The sequence below is a fragment of the Barbus barbus genome (assembly GCF_936440315.1).
Source record: "Barbus barbus genome assembly, chromosome: 41".
In the NCBI taxonomy this organism is placed as follows: Eukaryota; Metazoa; Chordata; class Actinopteri; order Cypriniformes; family Cyprinidae; genus Barbus; species Barbus barbus.
Genome location: NC_136719.1, coordinates 20,032,479 through 20,052,898, shown reverse-complemented (window position 1 = coordinate 20,052,898; position 20,420 = coordinate 20,032,479). Strand labels below are relative to the sequence as shown.

At 38.6% G+C, this 20,420-nt stretch overlaps 1 protein-coding gene across 1 annotated transcript in view; it reads right to left on the bottom strand.

The window, feature by feature from the left end:
* LOC306860472 (MICOS complex subunit mic25a-like) overlaps positions 1–20,420 on the bottom strand; it is an 80,514-nt gene that overhangs the window by 34,698 nt on the left and 25,396 nt on the right. Inside the window, exon 7 of the mRNA XM_079402206.1 lies at positions 7,958–8,028. Within this exon, the coding sequence (XP_079258332.1) occupies positions 7,958–8,028 (71 nt within the window). The remainder of the gene's footprint in view (positions 1–7,957; positions 8,029–20,420) is intronic.

Genomic DNA, 20,420 nt, shown 5'->3' with positions numbered 1-20,420 from the left:
ATTAATGAAGTCATCAGTGACTAATCGACGTCGACTTGAATTTCAATACATAAATGTCGAATTTAAAAACTGAAGTCATTCAACCCCTAGCACCCAGTGAGGTCTTCGGCTGCTGAAGCCCATCTGTGACAAGGTTTGACATCTTGTGCTTTCAGAGATGCTCTTCTACATGTCTCTTTTATAACAAGTAGTTATTTGAGTTACTGTTGCCTTCCTATCAACTCGACCCAGTCTGGCCATTCTCCTCTGACCTGTGGCATCAAGAAGACATTTTCGCCCACTGAACTGCCGCTCAGTGGATATTTGTTTTTTGGACCATTCTCTGTAAACCCTAGTGGTTGTGCGTGAAATTCTCTGTAGATCAGCAGTTTCTGAAATATTCAGACGAGTCCGTCTGGCCTCAGACGTCACGCCCATGGACCACTGGCTGAACGTCTGATGCATATGGCACACAAAAGTGGAAACACTTCAGGAGTTTCGAAGTCGTCGTCGGATTGGTTGAATTATACAGGATTTCCGGGAGACATGTGTGTCGCTTTCTTTATATGAAGAGTTCAGATGCAAAAGCCTCTAAGTAATTTTTAACAGGCTCCTATGTGTAGGTTCAGTATTTTCACTTTAATGGTAATGAATAAGTTATTTTCATTGCCATTTAAGTGAAATATCAAAACATAAATATCGGAGCCTGATAAAAATGCTCATCTTAGAAGAATTTTAAATGGCACTTTTGCATCTGAACTCTTCATATATACACACATATATAATATATTTTTGTTTTGATTTTGGTATGAAATTTGACCCAGACATTTCTTCGTCCATTCATTCTTTCATTCGCTTTGAATAACAAACAATTGAATGTAGTGAACCTCAGCATTAGCAAATATCTTGTGGTGCACCCAATCCACCCCCCTCTCATCTGCACTGAATAGTCTATATTCCTGACTGACAGGTCCAGCGGAGTTTCTTAACAGCCCTGTAGGTTCGGTAGTTCGCCTTGAATGGATCGCAGTTCCTCAGCAGGCATTTTCAATTTGAGTTATCAGATCCACCGTACTCCTCGCTTGGGAATGGGGCAGGATGGCCGCGGGGCCGTGGCTCTCTCACAGCTCTGTGTGTTGGAGAGGCGAACGACAGAGGGATCCTGAACCGCTCAAGGCTCGTGAGGCGGGTGGGGATTAAACGCCGGCCTTGTCATGCTCCAGGAGTCGGGGGTCTGGAGGCTGCCGTACCCTCAGGGATTAAACCCAGGATTAAAACATCAGCTCCACGCAGGTAGAAAAGCAAAAATACTTGCTAAAGCTCTACGAAATATAACTTCCAACAAGTGGATTGGATGAACAGAACAAACTGTATGTAAGCTAGTGCAAAAACTAGGAAAGGGATTAGCAATTTCTAATCTTTCAAATTTTAAACTCAACTGGAAATCAAAACTGATCCCATTTTTCATTTTTTTTTAACTCCCTTCTCTGGTCTTTTTGTGTACAATTCATCAGTGCATGTTATTTCAATTCATTGATTGATTGAGTGATTGATTATAATTCAGCACCATGCCAGCTATTATGGCTATATTTATGGTGAGAACCAAGAAAAAAAATTGTAAAGGTAGTAATAAATAAATAAACAATATAATAAAAAATTATAAATGTTTTTAAAAGTTTGTCTTCAATAAAAACTTTAAAGGGGATAGTTCACCAAAAAATGAGCAAACTGTCTCTTTGAATGCGCGTCGAAGACCGATATGGAAGAGAAGAAATTGTTGAATAAAGTCGTTATTTTTGTTTTTTTTGCGTAAAAAAAAAGTTCTCTCGTAGCCACATAAAATTACGCTTGAACCACAGATGTCACATGGACTATTTTAAAAATGTCCTTGCTACATTTCTGGGCCTTGAACTTGGTAGTTACGTTGCTGTCTATACAGGGTTAAAAAGCTCTCAGATTTCATCAAAAATTATCTTAATATGTTTTCCGTAGATGAGTGAAGGTCTTACAGGTCTGGAACGACACGAGGGTGAGTAATTAATGACAGAATTTTCATTTTTGAGTGGACCATCCCTTTAAAAGCTGGTCTGACTGAAATTCTTTTCATAAAATTCAGCTGAAAAGTAAAGAAAGTTCAAGACATCACAGTCCATCAAAATATGCTTTAAAGATAATGAACTCTGACATAAGGGTCATAAAGGAGGATCTTCACCCATTGATAAAAACTTGTGGGTGAGTCTGGAGTGCCCTATTCGACAGCGGGTGGAGATAATATGGTTCCAGCAATTTTCAAAATGGACCTAACATTTTTCACCAACCACAGGATTGATTTGATTCAGTTATTTTGAAACTTTTAGACTTCTGAATCTTTCACCAAAATATCTGCAACAACTTTCTATTGGACTTTAAGTCTCCTTATGCGTCAACCTTTCAATTCCAGCCATCTGGCTCTATTCTGTCACGAAACACCCGCTTTTTTCCCCACTTTTATCTCATTACAAAAGTAAAAAAGGGTTGCAAACACCATTTCATGTCGACTTTAAAGAGACACTTTAGTCTGCTTTGGGCTCAGCTGTTTTAGTAAAAGAACAAGGTCATACACTACCAACAAAGACACACAAAACTCGAGAAGTCATGTACAGATGTTCTTCTGTGCTCTGATTGGCAGATGAGACGTTCCCAGGGGGAAGCTCATTACCCAGGTGCCAACATCGTTTGTACAACCTCAAAGCACTCGCCTCTTTGCCATCATTACACCTACGACTGGCACTCACCGACAGCTGGTACAAAACCTGTGAGACTCAAGAGGGACAGAAGAGGAAACAAGCTAGCACAAACACTTACACGTAAATCACGCACACTCGATCCGACGATCTGAGCTCAATGGCGTGTTGCCGCGCTACACGGTACCTCACACACTGGGACAGCCTTGTGAGATTATCGTTTCAAATCCCTCTTTAAATCTAACACAAAGCATGCTGGGAGAGAATTAGTCACAAGCCATCTGCGGGTTTAATGGTCAAAAGTGTTATTTTTGTATTGTCAAACAAATGTATTTTTAAGAGTCGTCTGGTGAATTCAGGACTGTAATGTTTTGAATGATTGCCCTTCTTTCTAAAAACATTAGCTAATGCACAAAAGTACCCACAGTGCTTTGTTCTGTGGGGGGTTTGGATGAACAGCCAGACTTAACAGAAGGGTTCCAAAAGAAAATGGCTTTCAAAAATATCCATAGAGCAAATTATTTTTATGTGAAAACCATTCAAAACAGAACAACCGCTCGCTCTGGGGTTGAACAAAAATAAGATACATGTGGATTTTCTATAAAAGACCTGTACTCCAGTCTTCAGTGTCCCATAAATTATTCTAATATGCTGATTGTCTGCTAAAAAACATTTCTTATCAATGTAGAAAATAGTTGTGCTGCTTAAAATTTGTCAAAACTGTCTGTTTTTTTACAAGACCCTTTGATGAATAGAAAGTTCAAAAGATCAGTATTTCTTTGAAACCAAATAAATTTGGAAAAGAAAATTGTAAAAAATATTTACTGTTGCTATGGATCAATTTAATGCATCATTGCTAAGAAGTATTCATTTCTTTTTAAAAACCCTATTGATGGCAAACTTTTGAACTGTAGTGTATATTTAAAATTTGTTTAGATACCGAAAACAAATATGATTAAAATGTTCAGCTTTCAAATCCGTGTGTCATTTTTTCACTTGTTAATTATTTAACATTTAAAGTAAAAAAATTTAATTGAAAAACAAGAATTCAGCTTAATTTTTAGTTTTTCAGTCAGGGGTAGAAAAATTAATAAACAATTTTAATATTTGATTTCTACATGTGGGTGGGAATGAAAAACCCCTTTCTGCTGATTGGTCAGCCGAAGATCAAGCAGTGGCATCATCAGTTCTCGCTCAATTCCGCACAGGAGAATAATAGTCCTCTGCTGCTGCAGTTGTACGGATTTTTAACGCGTTTACTACATTTCATCTTTCAATTAAAACTACATTTCATATTTTTGTCATCAAACAACCAGACTAGGCAAGGCAAGGCAAGTTTATTTATATAGCACATTTCATACACAGTGGTAATTCAAAGTGCTTTACATAAAAGAAAGTGAAATAGACATTAAAATCAATAAAAACAGAAATAAAAATAATAAAAACAAGGAATTTTAAAATGATATAGAAAATGATTTAAAATAAATTTAAAGAAAATTATTATACATAAAATTTATTGCAGTCAGTTCGGACATATAGCACAGTGCTCATTCAACAAATGCACAGTTAAACAGATGAGTTTTGAGTCTTGATTTAAATGTGGCTAATGTTTTAGCACATCTGATCTCTTCTGGAAGCTGGTTCCAACTGCGGGCCGCATAATAGCTAAACGCAGACTCCCCTTGTTTTGTGTGAACCCTTGGTATTTCTAACTGACTCGATCCTAATGATCTGAGTGGTCTGTTTGGTTTATATTCAGTGAGCATATCAGCAATATATTTAGGTCCTAGGCCATTGAGTGACTTATAAACGAGTAAAAGTACTTTAAAATCAATCCTAAATGTAACTGGAAGCCAGTGTAAGGACCTGAGGACTGGTGTGATATGCTCAGATTTTCTGGTTCTAGTCAGAATCCTGGCAGCAGCGTTCTGGATGAGCTGCAGTTGTCTAATGGTCTTCTTGGGAAGGCCGGTGAGGAGACCATTACAGTACAGACAGTACAGACTACCGAATACCTCGACACAACTCATACCAGAGCAGAGCCTAGACGGGGCTTTTTTCTGTGTAGACCTGCGGTTCTCAAAGTGCCAGAGGGTCCGCAAAATAATTTGCTATAGCCTACTGTATTTTCCAAACTGTAAAGTCACTTTTTTTTTTATCATGATGATTTATTCCAAAGTGAATTATATAATGCATTTAACTTATGTGCAAGTATTCGCTGTGTATTGGTTCATGTTTGTGGCATGCGCCAGAAAGATGTTCAAGGAGACCGAGACACGCTAAAACAGCACATTGGCATGACATTTTGTAGTCATTTTCAATGTACACAAATAAAAATATACATTTTACCATACAACTATAAATGACAGTATTATTTCCCTTGCTGAGGAAAAAAATCCAAGTGAACATTAATTAATACTCAATATTAATTAAATAAAACAAAGTCCTGTTCACTTCAATACTGGTCTGCGTTTGACTCTAGTCGCATTTGTCTGCTTATTTAGTTTACGCAGTTTATTTAACCCATCGCAATTTATTGGAACTGTGTGAACTAGAGTAACTACTCACCTTGATGTTGTTCTAAACAAGGCTTATTACCTTCCTTTTCCCAAACACACAAAATATGTCCTGCTCACACTTGCCCATTTATGCAAATCAGTTGTAAAATATTCCTATGCATCTCGTGGTGTATATCCCAGGCATTCCGAAATGGAAAGTTATTGCATTTATGAAAATCTTGCGTTGCGGTTCTGTGTGCGAGTGCGCAGCAGAAGTGCATATCCTTTTGAGATATCAATTACAATTGATTTTAATAAAACAAAAGACGACATTAGAAGACTCAAAAGTGTATGTATTTTAATATCTCTGTTGTTCTCCGAAACAGAGATGGTCAGAATGACAGTACTTGCGTGAATGTTACAGACCTATTGTATACCCAAGCCATACATTATTCTTTCCTTTTTGTATTAGTGTTTAAAATATTTAATTTAAAAGTAATTAGTTAATGAAACAAACAAACTTACTGGGGGACCAGGGTAGGCTATGACAGCTGTCATATCATACCTTACCATGTCCAGATGATGCAAAGCATAGAATTTATATCTAATTTTTTTAAAAAGCCCCATTTAGGCTCTACCCCAGTACAAGTTGTGTCAAGCCATTCATTTGTCTGGTTGTTGTAGAGAAAAAGATGAAATGTAGTTGCAATATCATTTGTAATCATTTATCGTCTGCTACCTGACTGTTGACATCGACATCGTGATACTTGCGTATCGTCGACATATTGACGATATACGATAACATCATAACACCCAGCCCTACTGTTCACATTTCAGCCGTCTGCTTTATGGATGTATTTTTCCCTTTTTTGTCCTTTAGGCATTTTAGAGGATTCATTGAACAAATTTTACCTGCTCCATTGCCATGTATTTTTTGTTGTTTTTTTTTTTTTTATAAAGGAGTCATATGATGCGATTTTCTTGTTTTCCTTTTCTTTAGAGTGTTATGTTGCTGTTTGTGCATGTATAAGATCTGCAGAGTTACAAAGCTCAAAGTCTCCCACAAAAGGATTTATTCTAATCTAAAAGAGAATGCTGATCCAGACCAGGCTAAAATGGCTCATTCAAACATGCCCCCACATGTCTATGTCACAATGTGGAAATATGTGCGTAATGCCGCCCAAATGCGCAAGCAAAGAAAGAAGGCATGGTTTCATTAACCGCATAGTGTTGATGCAGCCATGTCAGGGATACACTGTGTTTCTGTGCGAAAGCAAAAGCACTTTATTTGGCCTTCCGAAAGTAGATGCAATTAGGAATCATTGGTTAAGATTTCTTTACAACAGAACAGCACAACCCAAATGTTTTGTGCAACACATTTTATGGACGACAGTTTTGTGAACCTTGGAGAGTACAAGGCTGGCTGTGCACAAAGACTAGTTCTAAAAAATTCCCAACTTTGCTATGACAATCTGGCGCTTCTGAATCAGTGACTAAGCGTGTTATTAGTTGAAGTATTTGCTATTGACTGTTCAAATGAGGAGTTTTGCGCAGTGTAGAGTAACGTGTCGTGTGAGAGTGAGAGTGAGAGTGAGAGTGAGAGTGAGAGTGAGAGTGAGAGTGTGAGTGAGTGAGTGAGTGAGTGAGTGAGTGAGTGAGTGAGTGAGTGAGTGAGTGAGTGAGTGCGCGCGAGACAGACACTGTTAAGCTGCAGATAGAAAGAGTGGCCAGAAAGAGGTAGAGAGAGTACTGTGGTGGAGACGGAAGAAAAAGGGAGAAGGAGAGAGAGACTCGATTAAAAAAAAAATTGTGAAAGATCCTCAGCCTCAGTGAATGGCGAGCAGCTCTGGGCGGCAATGGGGTCATGGTGAGCTACAAACAATCTGCATTAATTACAGCAGCTGGAGATTCATTCGAACCCAGAGAGAACAAAACGCCTGTGTCTTCTGCATAGGAGAAAAGAAATTGGCTTTAATGAATCTCAAATGCAATTCATCCTCACCAATTCTATGAGTTTCAGAGAGGTGGGAGAAAGACAGATAGTGACCACAACATGAAGTTGATAGCAAAGAATAATAATCAATGTTTGTGGGGATGGCTTCTCGGATGTAGCATTTACGTTAATGAGAATCTGGCCATCCATCCTGACATGTTCTGTTCCTTTCACATGCACTTACCTTCATTCTACCATTTGCAGAGAAGGGACAGAAATTACCTATCTCCATAGAAACCAGGCCATCTTCCTTTGAAAGCAATGGAGCAAGGCTACGACAGTGCCTCGCTTTTGACCCTATCATCAATTATAGACTATTTCAGGGAGTAAACTAGAAGACCGCAGAAAGGCTTACCTTGCTGCCAACATGATCATTAATTTAATGAAACATCTTCAAGACACTAAAAAGTCTAATCTATATTCAAGAAAGTCAAGGTTATTAGGAGGCTGTTATCAACCGGAACAAAATAACCACTTTTAGTTTCAGGCGTGTTTGTTTAGTAAATGTTTGCATCAATTTTTTGAACTTGGAACCTGAAACTCAGTTCATGTTTTACTAAAGAAATCTCTTCCAAGTCTTCAAATTCAGATGACAAATTTTTCTAGCTAATCATTAAACAAAACAAAAAAAAACACTTTTAAGAGAATTAGCTTGTTCTTCAATGCTACATCCTGCCTTGAACACAAGTAGATGTTGCTAGCGCTAAATCATAATTCAAACATTTTTAAGATTTAAAATAAGTGACAATTCTGTAATCTCTTACTTTATATTGGCTTCACTCCTGGTTGCAGAGGTGTGGAACTGTTCAGCAGACATTTTGAAGTGTTCTTCATTCTGAAACACAAACAATAAACTTTCAAATGAATCGCTCAATAAACAGACCGCTAGAATGCAAGTAGAGAACTGATGACCACAGAGCTCTAGAATAGAATAGGAAAAGAATAGAATAGACCATTATTTACAATTATTGGCAACCTCATGTTGTACACTTTGGTGTATTAAAGCATCAACTTCTTTCAGGAATACACAGATTTCAAAGTGATTTTTGTAAAAAATAAATAATAATAAATTTAAAAAAGTAGTGTAAGTATTTTTAAAATGCCATAGAGAAGAAAAATGCATCATGAGAAGACAATTATGACACTTTTGAAGTTGCATCAATTTATCCTGTCTTTTCATGTTTGATATTTGCACTTACCAAGATATCAGTGCTCTATAACAACTAAAAAATTCATTCGGTTAAGTGTGTCACATCAAGACACTGAACACTCTTGTATACATTTCTGATTTCCCCTCTTCAAGACAAAAAAATGAAACAAAAAAAGAGCCAAATAATGAAAAACAAAGCTGAGCAAGTTTTTATTCAAACAACCAAGAGACTTTTCATTGTCTGTATCATGAATTATTTAAATTCAGTTAATTGTTTTCGACTTTCTAATTCTCCTACAGTAGAAGAATGTTTGGCAGTTTAAGAATGATCAAGATGATAACTACTATTAAAAAGTTAAAGGTTTTCAATGAGGGGTTAAGCACCAGTATTATAGAGCAAATGTGAGGGACAGCTGTTTTAGATTGTGATGCAATGGGTAAACAAAACCATTTCCAATACCTGCAAGAAACTAAACATGTTTTAGTCAGTTTTTTTCTCCAATGTAGTCATTATTTCATCATTTACTTATCATTTCGCATGCTCTCTCTGATTCTTTGTATTGAGGTAACAGCAGCACAGCAGCAAAAAGAACCATTTAACTCTATGCAAACAGTACTTTCACATATGAGGCTTACGGAAATTAAATTTACAGTCTTTCTTTTACAGGAACAAAATTACTGATAACTCTTCCTGCGCATTAGAAATTTGTGTTCAAATCAAATTTTTCTAGAATGAGAAAGCTACTTACCTGCAACTGGCTAAAAGCTTGATCTGGCTTCATGGCTGTGATATAACTTACACAAGACCTCAATATATCGTCAGGAGCAACAGGTATTCATTTTTTCTTAAAAGCATGCAGCCACTGACTTGCATTATATGAATCATCAAGAACCACGGTTTCAGCTAAAAATCTTCTTTACTGTTCTACTCAAGAATAAAAAGTCACCTAAATCTTGGATGGCCTGAGGGCGAGCTTACAGCAAATGTTCATTTTTGGGCGAACTTTCTCTTTAATTTTCAAGAATAAATCTGTCCCACCCTGACTTCCCATTTCAACAGGAAATACAATAACACCAGAAAGAGAACTGCATTCATCAAGCCACCAATTCACTATGGGTGGGCCTACTTTTTTGGACATCGAATAAGCATTGTTGATGTGTAAATGTGGCCGGTCGTGCGGTGATGTATTCATAAAATTTCTCCATCACCAGCAACGTCAAAGGACTGAATCTCATTCTATGTGCATCTTGACTCTGTAGAAAGTGTTAAATAGCATGTGGGCGGATCCATTATCATATGCAAAATAAAGAGTGAAAACTGTTCGGAGTGTGACGCAGTCTAGCAAGATTACAGACACACTAACCCAAATACATTTCCTGAATCCCTTTATCCTTTCATGGAGCAATCCTTGACAGATCTTCAATTCAGGGTCATTTTCATGCCAGCGGGAAAGACTTAATGCTGTAAAACAAAACTAATCCTCTACAACAAGCGCTCTCCTGTCAGGGCCAGTGAGCTTAGGACCCTAATTTTGTAAATGAAAAATACTTAGACAAATCTGAAGCAACTGTTGAGATTTGCATGGGGCCTTTGAATACTTTCAAAGCCTTTATGACATTTTCCAAGACTTCATTGCAAGATAATGATATCTGACCATCATCACAGCCACTATTCAGCAGTTGACACCAGATGGATTTATGCTAGACATGAACAAGTGACTCTAAATGAGATCATAGAGGAAAGATAAGGGTTACAGAAATGAAAAACCCCTCTTGCATCCTCACATGCATTACAGCCCAGCGGCCCTTCCTGTAGCTTCGCAGCAGGAAGGGATTTGTTCGTTATAATCACGCAGCTGGCACCTGCTTTGTCATTCTCCTCTTTGCTTGGCACTGCCCGTCAGTGACACCCTCGCCTTTCAGTCACAGTCGCTGCATTTCTAATCCAATCAGCATTTTAATCTGTATCGGGCAGCTATGCTTCACTGCAGGGTGCATTTGCTGCAAGACTTCCTCCCAAGGACGAGCACTTCCTGTGACAGACAGGGATCAGCACTGGGGAATCAATGGACCCAAAACATTAACCATCTAATTATGCTAGACTTTAACCTGTGTTACTCTACTATCAAAAAGATCCTTATTTGTCGGCTGCACATCCATGATGTGAATCTCCCGTTCCACCACATCCCAAAAGTGCTCTATTGGATTGAGATCTGGTGACTGTGGAGGCCATTTGAGTAAAGTGTACTCATTGTCATGTTCAAGAAACCAGTCTGAGATGATTTGAGCTTAGTGACATGGTGCAATATCCTGCTGAAAGTAGCCATCAGAAGATGGGTACACTGTAGTCATAATGGGATGGACATGGTCAGAAACAATACTCCGGTAGGCTGTGGCATTTAAACGATGCTCAATTGGTACTAAGGAGCCCAAAGTGTGACAAGAAAATATCCTCCACACCATTACACCACCACCACCACCAGACTGAACCGTTGAGACAAGGCAGGATGGTCCATGCTATCATGTTCTTTACGCCAAATTCTGACCCTACCATCTGAATGTCGCAGCAGAAATCGAGACTCAACAGACCAGGCAACATTTTTCCAATCTTCTATAGTCCAATTTTGGTGAGCCTGTGTGAATTGTAGCCTCCGTTTCCTGTTCTTAGCTGACAGCAGCGGCACCCGGTTTGGTCTTCTGCTGTTGTAGCCCATCTGCGTCAGGGTTTGACGTGTTGTGCGTTCAGAGATGGTATTCTGCATACCTTGGTTGTAACGAGTGGTTATGAGTTACTGTTGCCTTTCTATCTTCTCTAACAAGTCTGCCCATTCTCCTCTGACATCAACAAGGCATTTTCGTCCACACAACTGCCGCTCACTGGATATTTTCTCTTTTTCAGACTATTCTCTGTAAACCCTAGAGATGGTTGTGCGTGAAAATCCCAGTAGATCAGCAGTGTTTGAAATACTCCGACCAGCCCGTCTGGCACCAACAACCATTCCACGTTCACTGAAATCCCTTTTCTTCCCCATTCTGATGCTCGGTTTTAACTTCAGCAAGTCGTCTTCACCACATCTAGATGCCTAAATGCATTGAGTTGCTGCCATGTGATTGGCTGATTAGCAATTTGTGTTACCAAGCAATTGAACAGGTGTACCTAATAAAGTGGCCGGTGAGTGTATGTATGTGTGTGTGTGTGTGTGTGTGTGTGTTGGAACAGTAAAGCCAAAATTGCTCTGTTGGCTGTGGAGTCAAGACATTTACAAATATAATTAAAAGATGAATGTGACAACTACAGAATGTCACATTTTATTATTGGGTGACTCAACACACAGATGATTTACCAGCTAAGAAGATCAGCACTTTTAGAGTTTCATCCCTCTATCTGATGGGAGCACAAGTATTGGAACAGTTGCCTCACAGGGTTTCTAAGTGATCAGCTGTGTCCTGTTGCATTAATTCTTCAGATATTAAAAGCAGGGAATGTGTCGTATCAGTTATATCCATTACTTCTGTATTCTGAATCTTGCATTCGATGATGACACACACAAACGAGGATGAAGATGAGGGAGCTGACTTGGAGAGAAAAGCAAGCAATTTGGATGCTAAAAGAAAAGAGGAAGTCAATTAGAGCTATAGGAAAAACAAAGGGCATGGAGAAATCAAGAGTTTGGAAACCACCAGTGACACCAGCAACCAACAACGACCTGATCGGCTGAGAAAACAACAGTAGTTGATGACAGACAAATCATAAAAGCTGTGAAAATGAACCCTAAAAGATGTGTCTGTAAAATCCCCAACAACTTCCAGAAAGCTGGGGTGATGCTCTGACAATTTACTGTCCTCAGGAGACTTTGACACAGAATTACAGATGCTACACAGCAAGATGAAAACCTCTGACCAGCACCAAAAATAGAAAGGCAAGATTAGAGTTTGCAAAAAAGCACAAAGGTGAGCCAGAAAAGTTTTGGAACTGTGTTTATGGAGCGATGAGTAGAAGTCTGCTACCATGGGTTAATGTTTATTGAACAGCGTCGGGTTCGGGTCGGGTTCGGGTTTGTAACTAAGAAAAACTAAATAGGCTATATATAGTTTGCGTGCCGTGTGCTTTGCCTGCTTGCTGTGTTGTGGTGTGGTGACCGGCACGCGCGAGAGAGAAAGTTGCGTGCGCAGATGTGCAATGTGCATCTGCTACACAGACCACAGACACACAGGCTCTACCTGTGTGTCTGTGGTCTGTGTAGCCCAGGGGTGGGCAAACTTTTTGGCTCAAGGGCCACACTGGGTTTTAAAATTTGACAGAGGGCCGGCCCAGTAGCAGATTATGAAACACGATCTCATGAAAGTGCGTATCTATACCACAAATTAATTTCTAGTGCCATTTATACACCAAAAATGTTTTTTGCATGCATATGCTTACTGTAAACCCCTTGGTTAGGATTAGGGGTGCGGAGTGCGTGCCTATTACACCCCATAAAGTGCGTATCATATGCACACGAAAACTGCGTATCATAAGCACTACAGATACAATTCGTGGTATTCGCACTTTCATGAGATCGGACTGAGCAAACGTTTACGTTGTGGCAACGTCTGCGCGAAATTCAACAACTGAGAGACGACATTATTTATTTGCCGTGAGAAAATACAACATATTGCAAAAATGGTATTTATTTGCTGTGAGAAATAGAGTGGACCTCGGTTTCGGGTCGGGTTCGGGCTTAACATGTAAATGTATTTGTCGGGTCGGGTTGGGTCGGGTTAAATGATCGCGGGTACGGGCCGGGTTCAGGCTTCAGTTTAAAGCCCGTGCAGACCTCTAGCGATGAGCCAAAGATGACCCTTTATCTAAGTGATGGGAAAAGCAAAAATGTGGAGAAAAAAAAAAGGGAACTGCAATGATCCCAAGCATACAGCCTCATCTGTAAAGCATGGTGGAGGTGGTGTCATGGCATGGGCATGCATAGCTGCCTCTGGAACAGGCCCTCTCAACTTTACTGATGACTTAATGTATGATGACAGTAGCAGAATGAATTTGGAAGGTTCATGTGTGGTTCACAAAATCATCTTGCCTACCAATATTCAAGAAAATGCCACCAGATTCATTGGGAAGTGCTTCATATTGCATCAGGACAATGACCCAAAAACACCCTGCCAGTTCAGTCAAGGAATTTATAAGGGCAAAGAAATGGAAAGTCTTAGATTGCCCAAGTCAATCTCCAGATTTAAATCCGAATGAACATGAATTTCACCAGCTGAAGAGGAAAGGCAGAAACTCCCCAAAACAAGCAACAATTGGAATTGGCTGCATTAAAAGCTGGGAAAAGCATTTCAAAGGATGAGACCAAGAGTCTGGTGATGTCTATGGGTCACAGACTCACTGCTGTGATTGTGTGCAAGAGATCTGCAACTAAATAGCTTTTAATCTTTTATATATGCCTTATGTTCAACTGTCCCAATACTTATGCTCACATCAATGAGTGGGATGAACTCTAAAAGTGCTGTTCTTTTTATTTGGTAAAACATGTATGTGTTGAAACGGCTAATAATAAAATGTGACATTCTGTAGTTTTGTCTTATATTCATCTTTTAAACATATTTGCAAATGTCTTGACTCCACAGCCAACAGAGCAATTTTGTCTTTACTGTTCCAATACTTATGGAGGAGAGTGTATGTGTGTGTGTGTGTGTATGTATATAATATATACATACATACATACATACATATACATATACACATATATATATATATATATATATATATATATATATATATATATATATATATATATATATATATATATATATATATATATATATATATAAAACTTTTAAATTGCATTAATATTTCTAAAATTAACTGCTTTACTGTATTTTTAAACAAATAAATGCAGCCTTGGTGACAATTTTGAAAACCTCAAAAGTTTAAAATGCTATAATTACAAAACTTTTACTAAGCACCTAGTATAAACTTTGTCCTAATTTAAGTACAGTCCTAATGAACAGCAATGCAACCCTGTTTTTAAGAATGTGTGCAACTGATTGGTAAAGATTGTGGGTAACAAACAATTTAATACTTCAAACAATAAAAACGCTGCCAGAATCTATTTAACCTCCTACACCTGCAAATGTGTAGGAGACTATGCAAATGTACTGTATGTCTTCTCTTAGAACAACAAAAAAATGATTTTGTCAGAAAGGCCTTTTTTACAACTTAAAAGCCATGTCCAGACTTCCTGTGGGCAATTAAATAACCAAATCAAGCAAGAAACATAAATATGAAAATCTGATAAGGCTGAATAAGCAGACGCAACATAATCAGATGTTTCTTCAACGCATCAGCGCTTACTTTGTGCATTACCATAACAAGATGCAACACAGCAAAAACGCATGCAAAAAAGTCCTCGTCTTGATTGTAATGCTGCTCCACCTCCCTGCTTCTCGCCATTACAGAGTCAACGAGCTATTACACCCTTACAGCCCCTGACATCAATGTACACCCAACACAGCATGAAAAATCGAGAAAAAAAAAAAAAGAATTCTGCTTTAGAAAAATAAATGAAATTTTAAATACTTTGAAGTAAATTAATTTCACATTTGCCAGAGCTAGTGCCCAAGGCCAGAGAGGGCAAGATATCTGCCACTCTCCACTCTGTCCAGGTGAAGCCTGCCGCATCCGTTTAGGGAATTTCTAGAACGAGGGCTCCCGTTGATAGCACGTCAGCCCGGCTGCCAGGTTTTCAGGAGGATTATTATCTCGTACCCACGCTCAAGTGCTTCAAAGTGCTTTGCAACTAGTGACAAGGGAGAAAGAGCGAAGCGGGGGGTGGGGGCTAAAACGGCAGGGCAATAAAAAAAATCTTGTCAAGAGAGTGCAAAGCAGCTAAGAGCGGGACGCAGACGTGAGTGGAGAAGCTTTAGCGGGATTAGGGAGCGCCAGCGCAAATTCAAAACGGTGGCAGAATGCTGCTGTTTACAGCTTTTACTCTCATTGGCGCTAACTCACTAACGTCTTTGGAAGAATTTATGGATGCTAGGCGATTATGTGTGCTACCTTCAAAAAGAAGGGGAAAAAAAATGCAACGTTTGCTACGATAAAAGCTTTCACCACTTGTGGATAACGTTCCTGCGATGGCTCGTCTGCGCTGCTGAGATAGACTTCTTCAGCCGCACCTGCCATCGACGGGAAATGGGAGAAGCCGTATGGATACGCCACACCTCTCAGAGGTCTGTCATGAAGATACCCCCCTTCCGAACGCATCCCAACCCCCCTGCTGGGGTAACAGCAGTCTAAGCAGACATGCCAACTGCCTGCATTATCCCACTCCCGTGGTCTGACTGTGTCACACGGCAAGTAAAGCCTGACTGCAAACACTCTGTGTGCCTTTTATTGCCAGCTTCTGATCCCTTTGGCAAACGACGCTTCCTTGTAATGAGGTAAATATAAATACTGGGGCATCTGACACACTGGGTTGATCCTATTTGCTATTAGACAGAAGATAGCTCGTCTGTAACCTCAATGTGTGTGAGATAGAAGTCTGTATGTATGTGTGTACAGGTGGGAGGGGGGCTCCCAATGTAGAATGTTTATTTATGATGATCGCACGGTAATTAGCACTGGGTCGCCATTAATCCTCACAGCCTGTGTCTGCGACGGAGATTGACACAATGCAGACCACTCCCTCATGCCCTGACGGAATACTTGTGGCATAAATTTAGTTAACCACTTCCATACCGCCCGTCTGAGAGCAAATGTTAGACTGTAAGTCAGGGCTGTGCGCCATTCATCCTGATTTTGAATTGAGGCAGCAAACAAACAGCAGGACTGTAATTGGAATTTGAATGAAAGGAAGCAGAATTAAAAATAATTGAGATGCAAAGAGTTTCCTATAACTAATTTTTACATGAGAAAAACAACTTAAGACAATATAGACACACAAACAGAACTATAGGTAGACAGATAAATGGAATAGCAGACAGAGCAATAGATAGACAGACCGATAGAAAGAACAGCAGACAGCCAGACAAAATGACTGATATACAGACTATATGTATAAATAAATGAATGACAGAAAAGCAGACAGACGGAACACATAAAATGCTAGAGAGACAGACAACGAGAACGATAGACAAAATAATAGACAGAACCACAGACAGACCAACAGATCAAACAGACAGAATGATAGATAGAATTAGTCAGAACAGACACAGCATGATAGACTGAACGATAGAAAAACAAAACCACACAGAGAGAACAAAAGACAGACAGAAAGATAGACAGAGCAATAATCAGAAAGACAGACAGACAGACCGATAGCTAGAACAAGTCAGAACGATAGACAGACAGAACAGACAAACAGTCAGAATGATAGATAGAACGGCAGACAGACAAAGCCATAGACAGAATGATAGACAGAACAGACAGAAAGAACGACAGATAAAACCATAGACAGACAGAACGCAGATAGAATGATAGGCAGGCATTAATAGTAGACAGACAGTACACTCTAAAAAAATGCTGGGTTATTTTTTTTTTTACCCAAATGCTGGGTTCAGCCTGTTGGTTCATTTTATTGGGTTATTTTTCATATTTGTCCCCAGATGCTGGGTCATTTTAACGCTGGGTTGTTTTTTCCACCTAACTGCTGGGTTGACCCCGTCTCTGGTGAAACTAGAGCATGGGCTTTTTAAGTCCACAGGACAGAGCGATTCTCAGCGTCGACGCCACCGATTTGGTGCACTCTTTCCGGGAAATAAATGTTTGTTTACATCTTATTTCATTTATAAAATCTTTAATGTGACAAGATGTCAGTCAGCTGCGTCAGCAGCGGTCGTTTCGCGCTGGAAACACCTTTGCCTTGCATAACATAAATGGACTTTATTCGTTATAATACGGAGTGTAATTTAATTTGTTAAAATATGTTCTCTAATCTCAGTATTGTTTGTTTTTGGGCAGGTTTTGGAGTCAGTCACACCATCTCTCAGCTACGAGTGATACGCAAGGATGCGGTCTCAAGTTTGCAGTTCAGCCGCGAACAGCAGCCCTTCACCGGTTCAGATTTTAGCAACACACCGGCACAAGAATTAGCACTATTTCGGTAAAAAGCTATTACTGAGAACGGTTGATTACACTTAAATTAAAATGCTACTTTTAAATGTGCCTTTATTTCTAAAATGCTTGTTAAATGAGTTTAAATGCATGTAATATTGCAAATAATGCTGTATTGACCCAAATAAATTCAATTTGTCTTGTATGTTGTCCATGGGTGTTCTTGCTTAATAATAAATGTTCATCTTTTGATTATTGCTGTTGCCTATAGTAATTCTGTGTGAGATTTTTTATTTCCAGCCCATTTTAAGCCAGCAATATAATATTTAAAAAAAAAATTAGATTAATTAAATTAAACAACCCAGCATGGTGGGTAAAAATGTTTAACCCAATTAGCTGGGTCAAAATAACCCATGTGTTCTGTCCTATGCCAAATAACTCAAGTTGGGTTGTTTTTAAACCTAATATTTTTTAGAGTGTGTATGATAGACAGAATGACAGAACGGTAGACAGAACGATAGACACAGTAATGGATAACAACGAATAGAAGGATGGACGGACAATCCCCCTTATTTTGCAGTGTGGAAAAAAGCTCTTTTCTGTGTTATTCATAATTATTCTGTCTTTTCAAAATTATTCATTAGCCACTATAGGAAAATAACTAGAAGAATAACAAATAGCAGTAAACCATTTGGTGCAGCCTGTTCATAATTACAGCAATACATTAAAATAACATAAGAAATATCAATTTGCAAACAGCACAGCAATCGGTTTTGTACAGCTAAAAATGAATGGAGGTGGATTAGACTGGAAGTCTTGACACATTCAAGTTCAAATGGCCATGCATGCTTCCATGGGAAAAATAAGGTGGATAGAGAGAAAATGACAGATGGATAGAACTATACTTCCCTTAACTTCCCAGAATGCATAACCTGATCATGTGCTCTAAAGGCTGGCATACACTACACAATTTAAAAAATCTGAACAGATTTTTTAAATATTAGGTATCATACACTTACCGACTTTGTAAATAGTGAAAGGAAAACTGGGCATCATGCACTACATGACTGAAGATCATACACTTCCAGACTTTAAAGTTGTTCCAATCACAACGAACTCAAGCAGAAACGTGCGCCCTGTTGCTACACTGTAAAAAAAAAAAAAAAAAAAAAAGTTGAGCCAACTTAAAATTAAGGCAACCAGCTTCAGCAGATTTTTTGAGTTCTCTCAACTTGTTTTAAGTTTATACAACAAAAAGTTGAGAATCTCCTACAAAAATAAGTTGGCTCAACTTTTTTCTTTTTTAGTGTAGGAGACGCATGACAAATGAAAACACATGCGTTCTAAAATCGGCTAAAAATATCAAACATGTTTGATATCCTCTGACTGGATAGAATCAAAGTCTGAAGCTAAAAAAAAAAAAAAAAAATATCGGAGTCTGTGACCATTATACACTACGCGATTTTCTGTGGAATCTGTCAGCTGTAATCTGCAGGCTGGCTCTGACTTTCCTCAACTAGCGTCAACTTGTTCAGACTGTAAAATCAGGGGGAAATCAGGGCAAAAATCGTGTAGTGTATTCCAGGCTTAACTGCTTCACAGCTCCGTATTCATTTAAAAATGAATACAAGGACTCAGTTAACATATAGTGAAATATTAGTAACATAGATTTAATATAAACGGACAAATGGAAAACGCTGCTTGGAAGTGTATTATAAATCTGTCTTCGGCTCAAACTAAAATGAGAATTAAGTCTGAAAGACAGTGGGGTGTAAATCTGTTGCGTGCGAACAACGTCAACTGTACACCGTGGAACAAATCCCCTCTTTTGAGAGACACGAGCGTTAAATTATCAGCCCAGCAAAGCCACCATGGATGCTGTCCCAGAGTTAATATTTCCCTTTGCAATCCTTTGTTTTCGCATCATAATGAAGCATGTACCAAAAACATTCATCTCCATCTCCTTCCCCCGAATCACTGGGCCCAAAGTGAATAAACAAAAAGGCAATTCTTCAAGCCAGTGAGTGAGCAACCCTCTTAGTACAGCTTATATGAACAAAGCAAGAGGAGCTGAACAAAGTGAGGGAGTCAAATAGAGAGGAATTATCTCTCTAAAGCTGTCAAGGTGGCTGGGTTATTCTCTTGTTCTGAATACAGCGTTTGATAGAGAGAATATAAATATTGCATCTAATGCGACTTTCTTTAGTCACAGAATACAAAAACGACACCTCACATTAATATTAATGGAGGAAATGTTTTGTTCCAAACACTATATTCAACCAAATTTGTTTGACATTACTCTGTAACTAGATTATAATGTTTTTTTGACTGAGGTGCTTCAAATATTACTGTGCATTCTGGGAAATAAGATGACTCAACCACAGAAGTCAACCAAATTCATTTGGCGTTACTACGCAACCAGGATGAAATGTCTCCTTGACTGTCATTCTTTAAATATTGCTGTGCATTCTGGGAAATATGGTGACTCAACACAATATTGTTACGTTACAATGTTTCTTCATCAGAGATTCGTCCCAGAATGCACAGCAGTATTTAAAGAATCTTAAAAAAAGAACTGTGACCTATTTTAGTAACGTCAAATTAATTTGATTTGCACTTTGACTAAACCACTATCGACAAACAAATTCATTTAACATTACTAAGCAACTAGGTTATAATGTTTTTTGGAAGTAGTCCTCCAAGTATTGCTATGAATTCTGGGAAATAAGGTGATTCAACAAGGCTCTAAAGTGTGTGATTAAAAATAGAAGCCTGAGAATTGTACAATGTATTTAGGAGCGTGTGTGAATGAAACAAATCTTTGCAGGTCAATCAACGCAATATTGCTTTATTATAAAATCCTCCCAGAATGCACAGCAGTATTTGAAGAATTTCTGATAAAGGAACACTAACCTAATTGTTTAGTAACTTCAAATGAATTTGGTTGCCTTCAGTGGTCAAGTCAATTTATTTCCCAGAATGCACAGGCAATATCTGAAATACGGTAGTCAACCATATTCATTTAGCATTA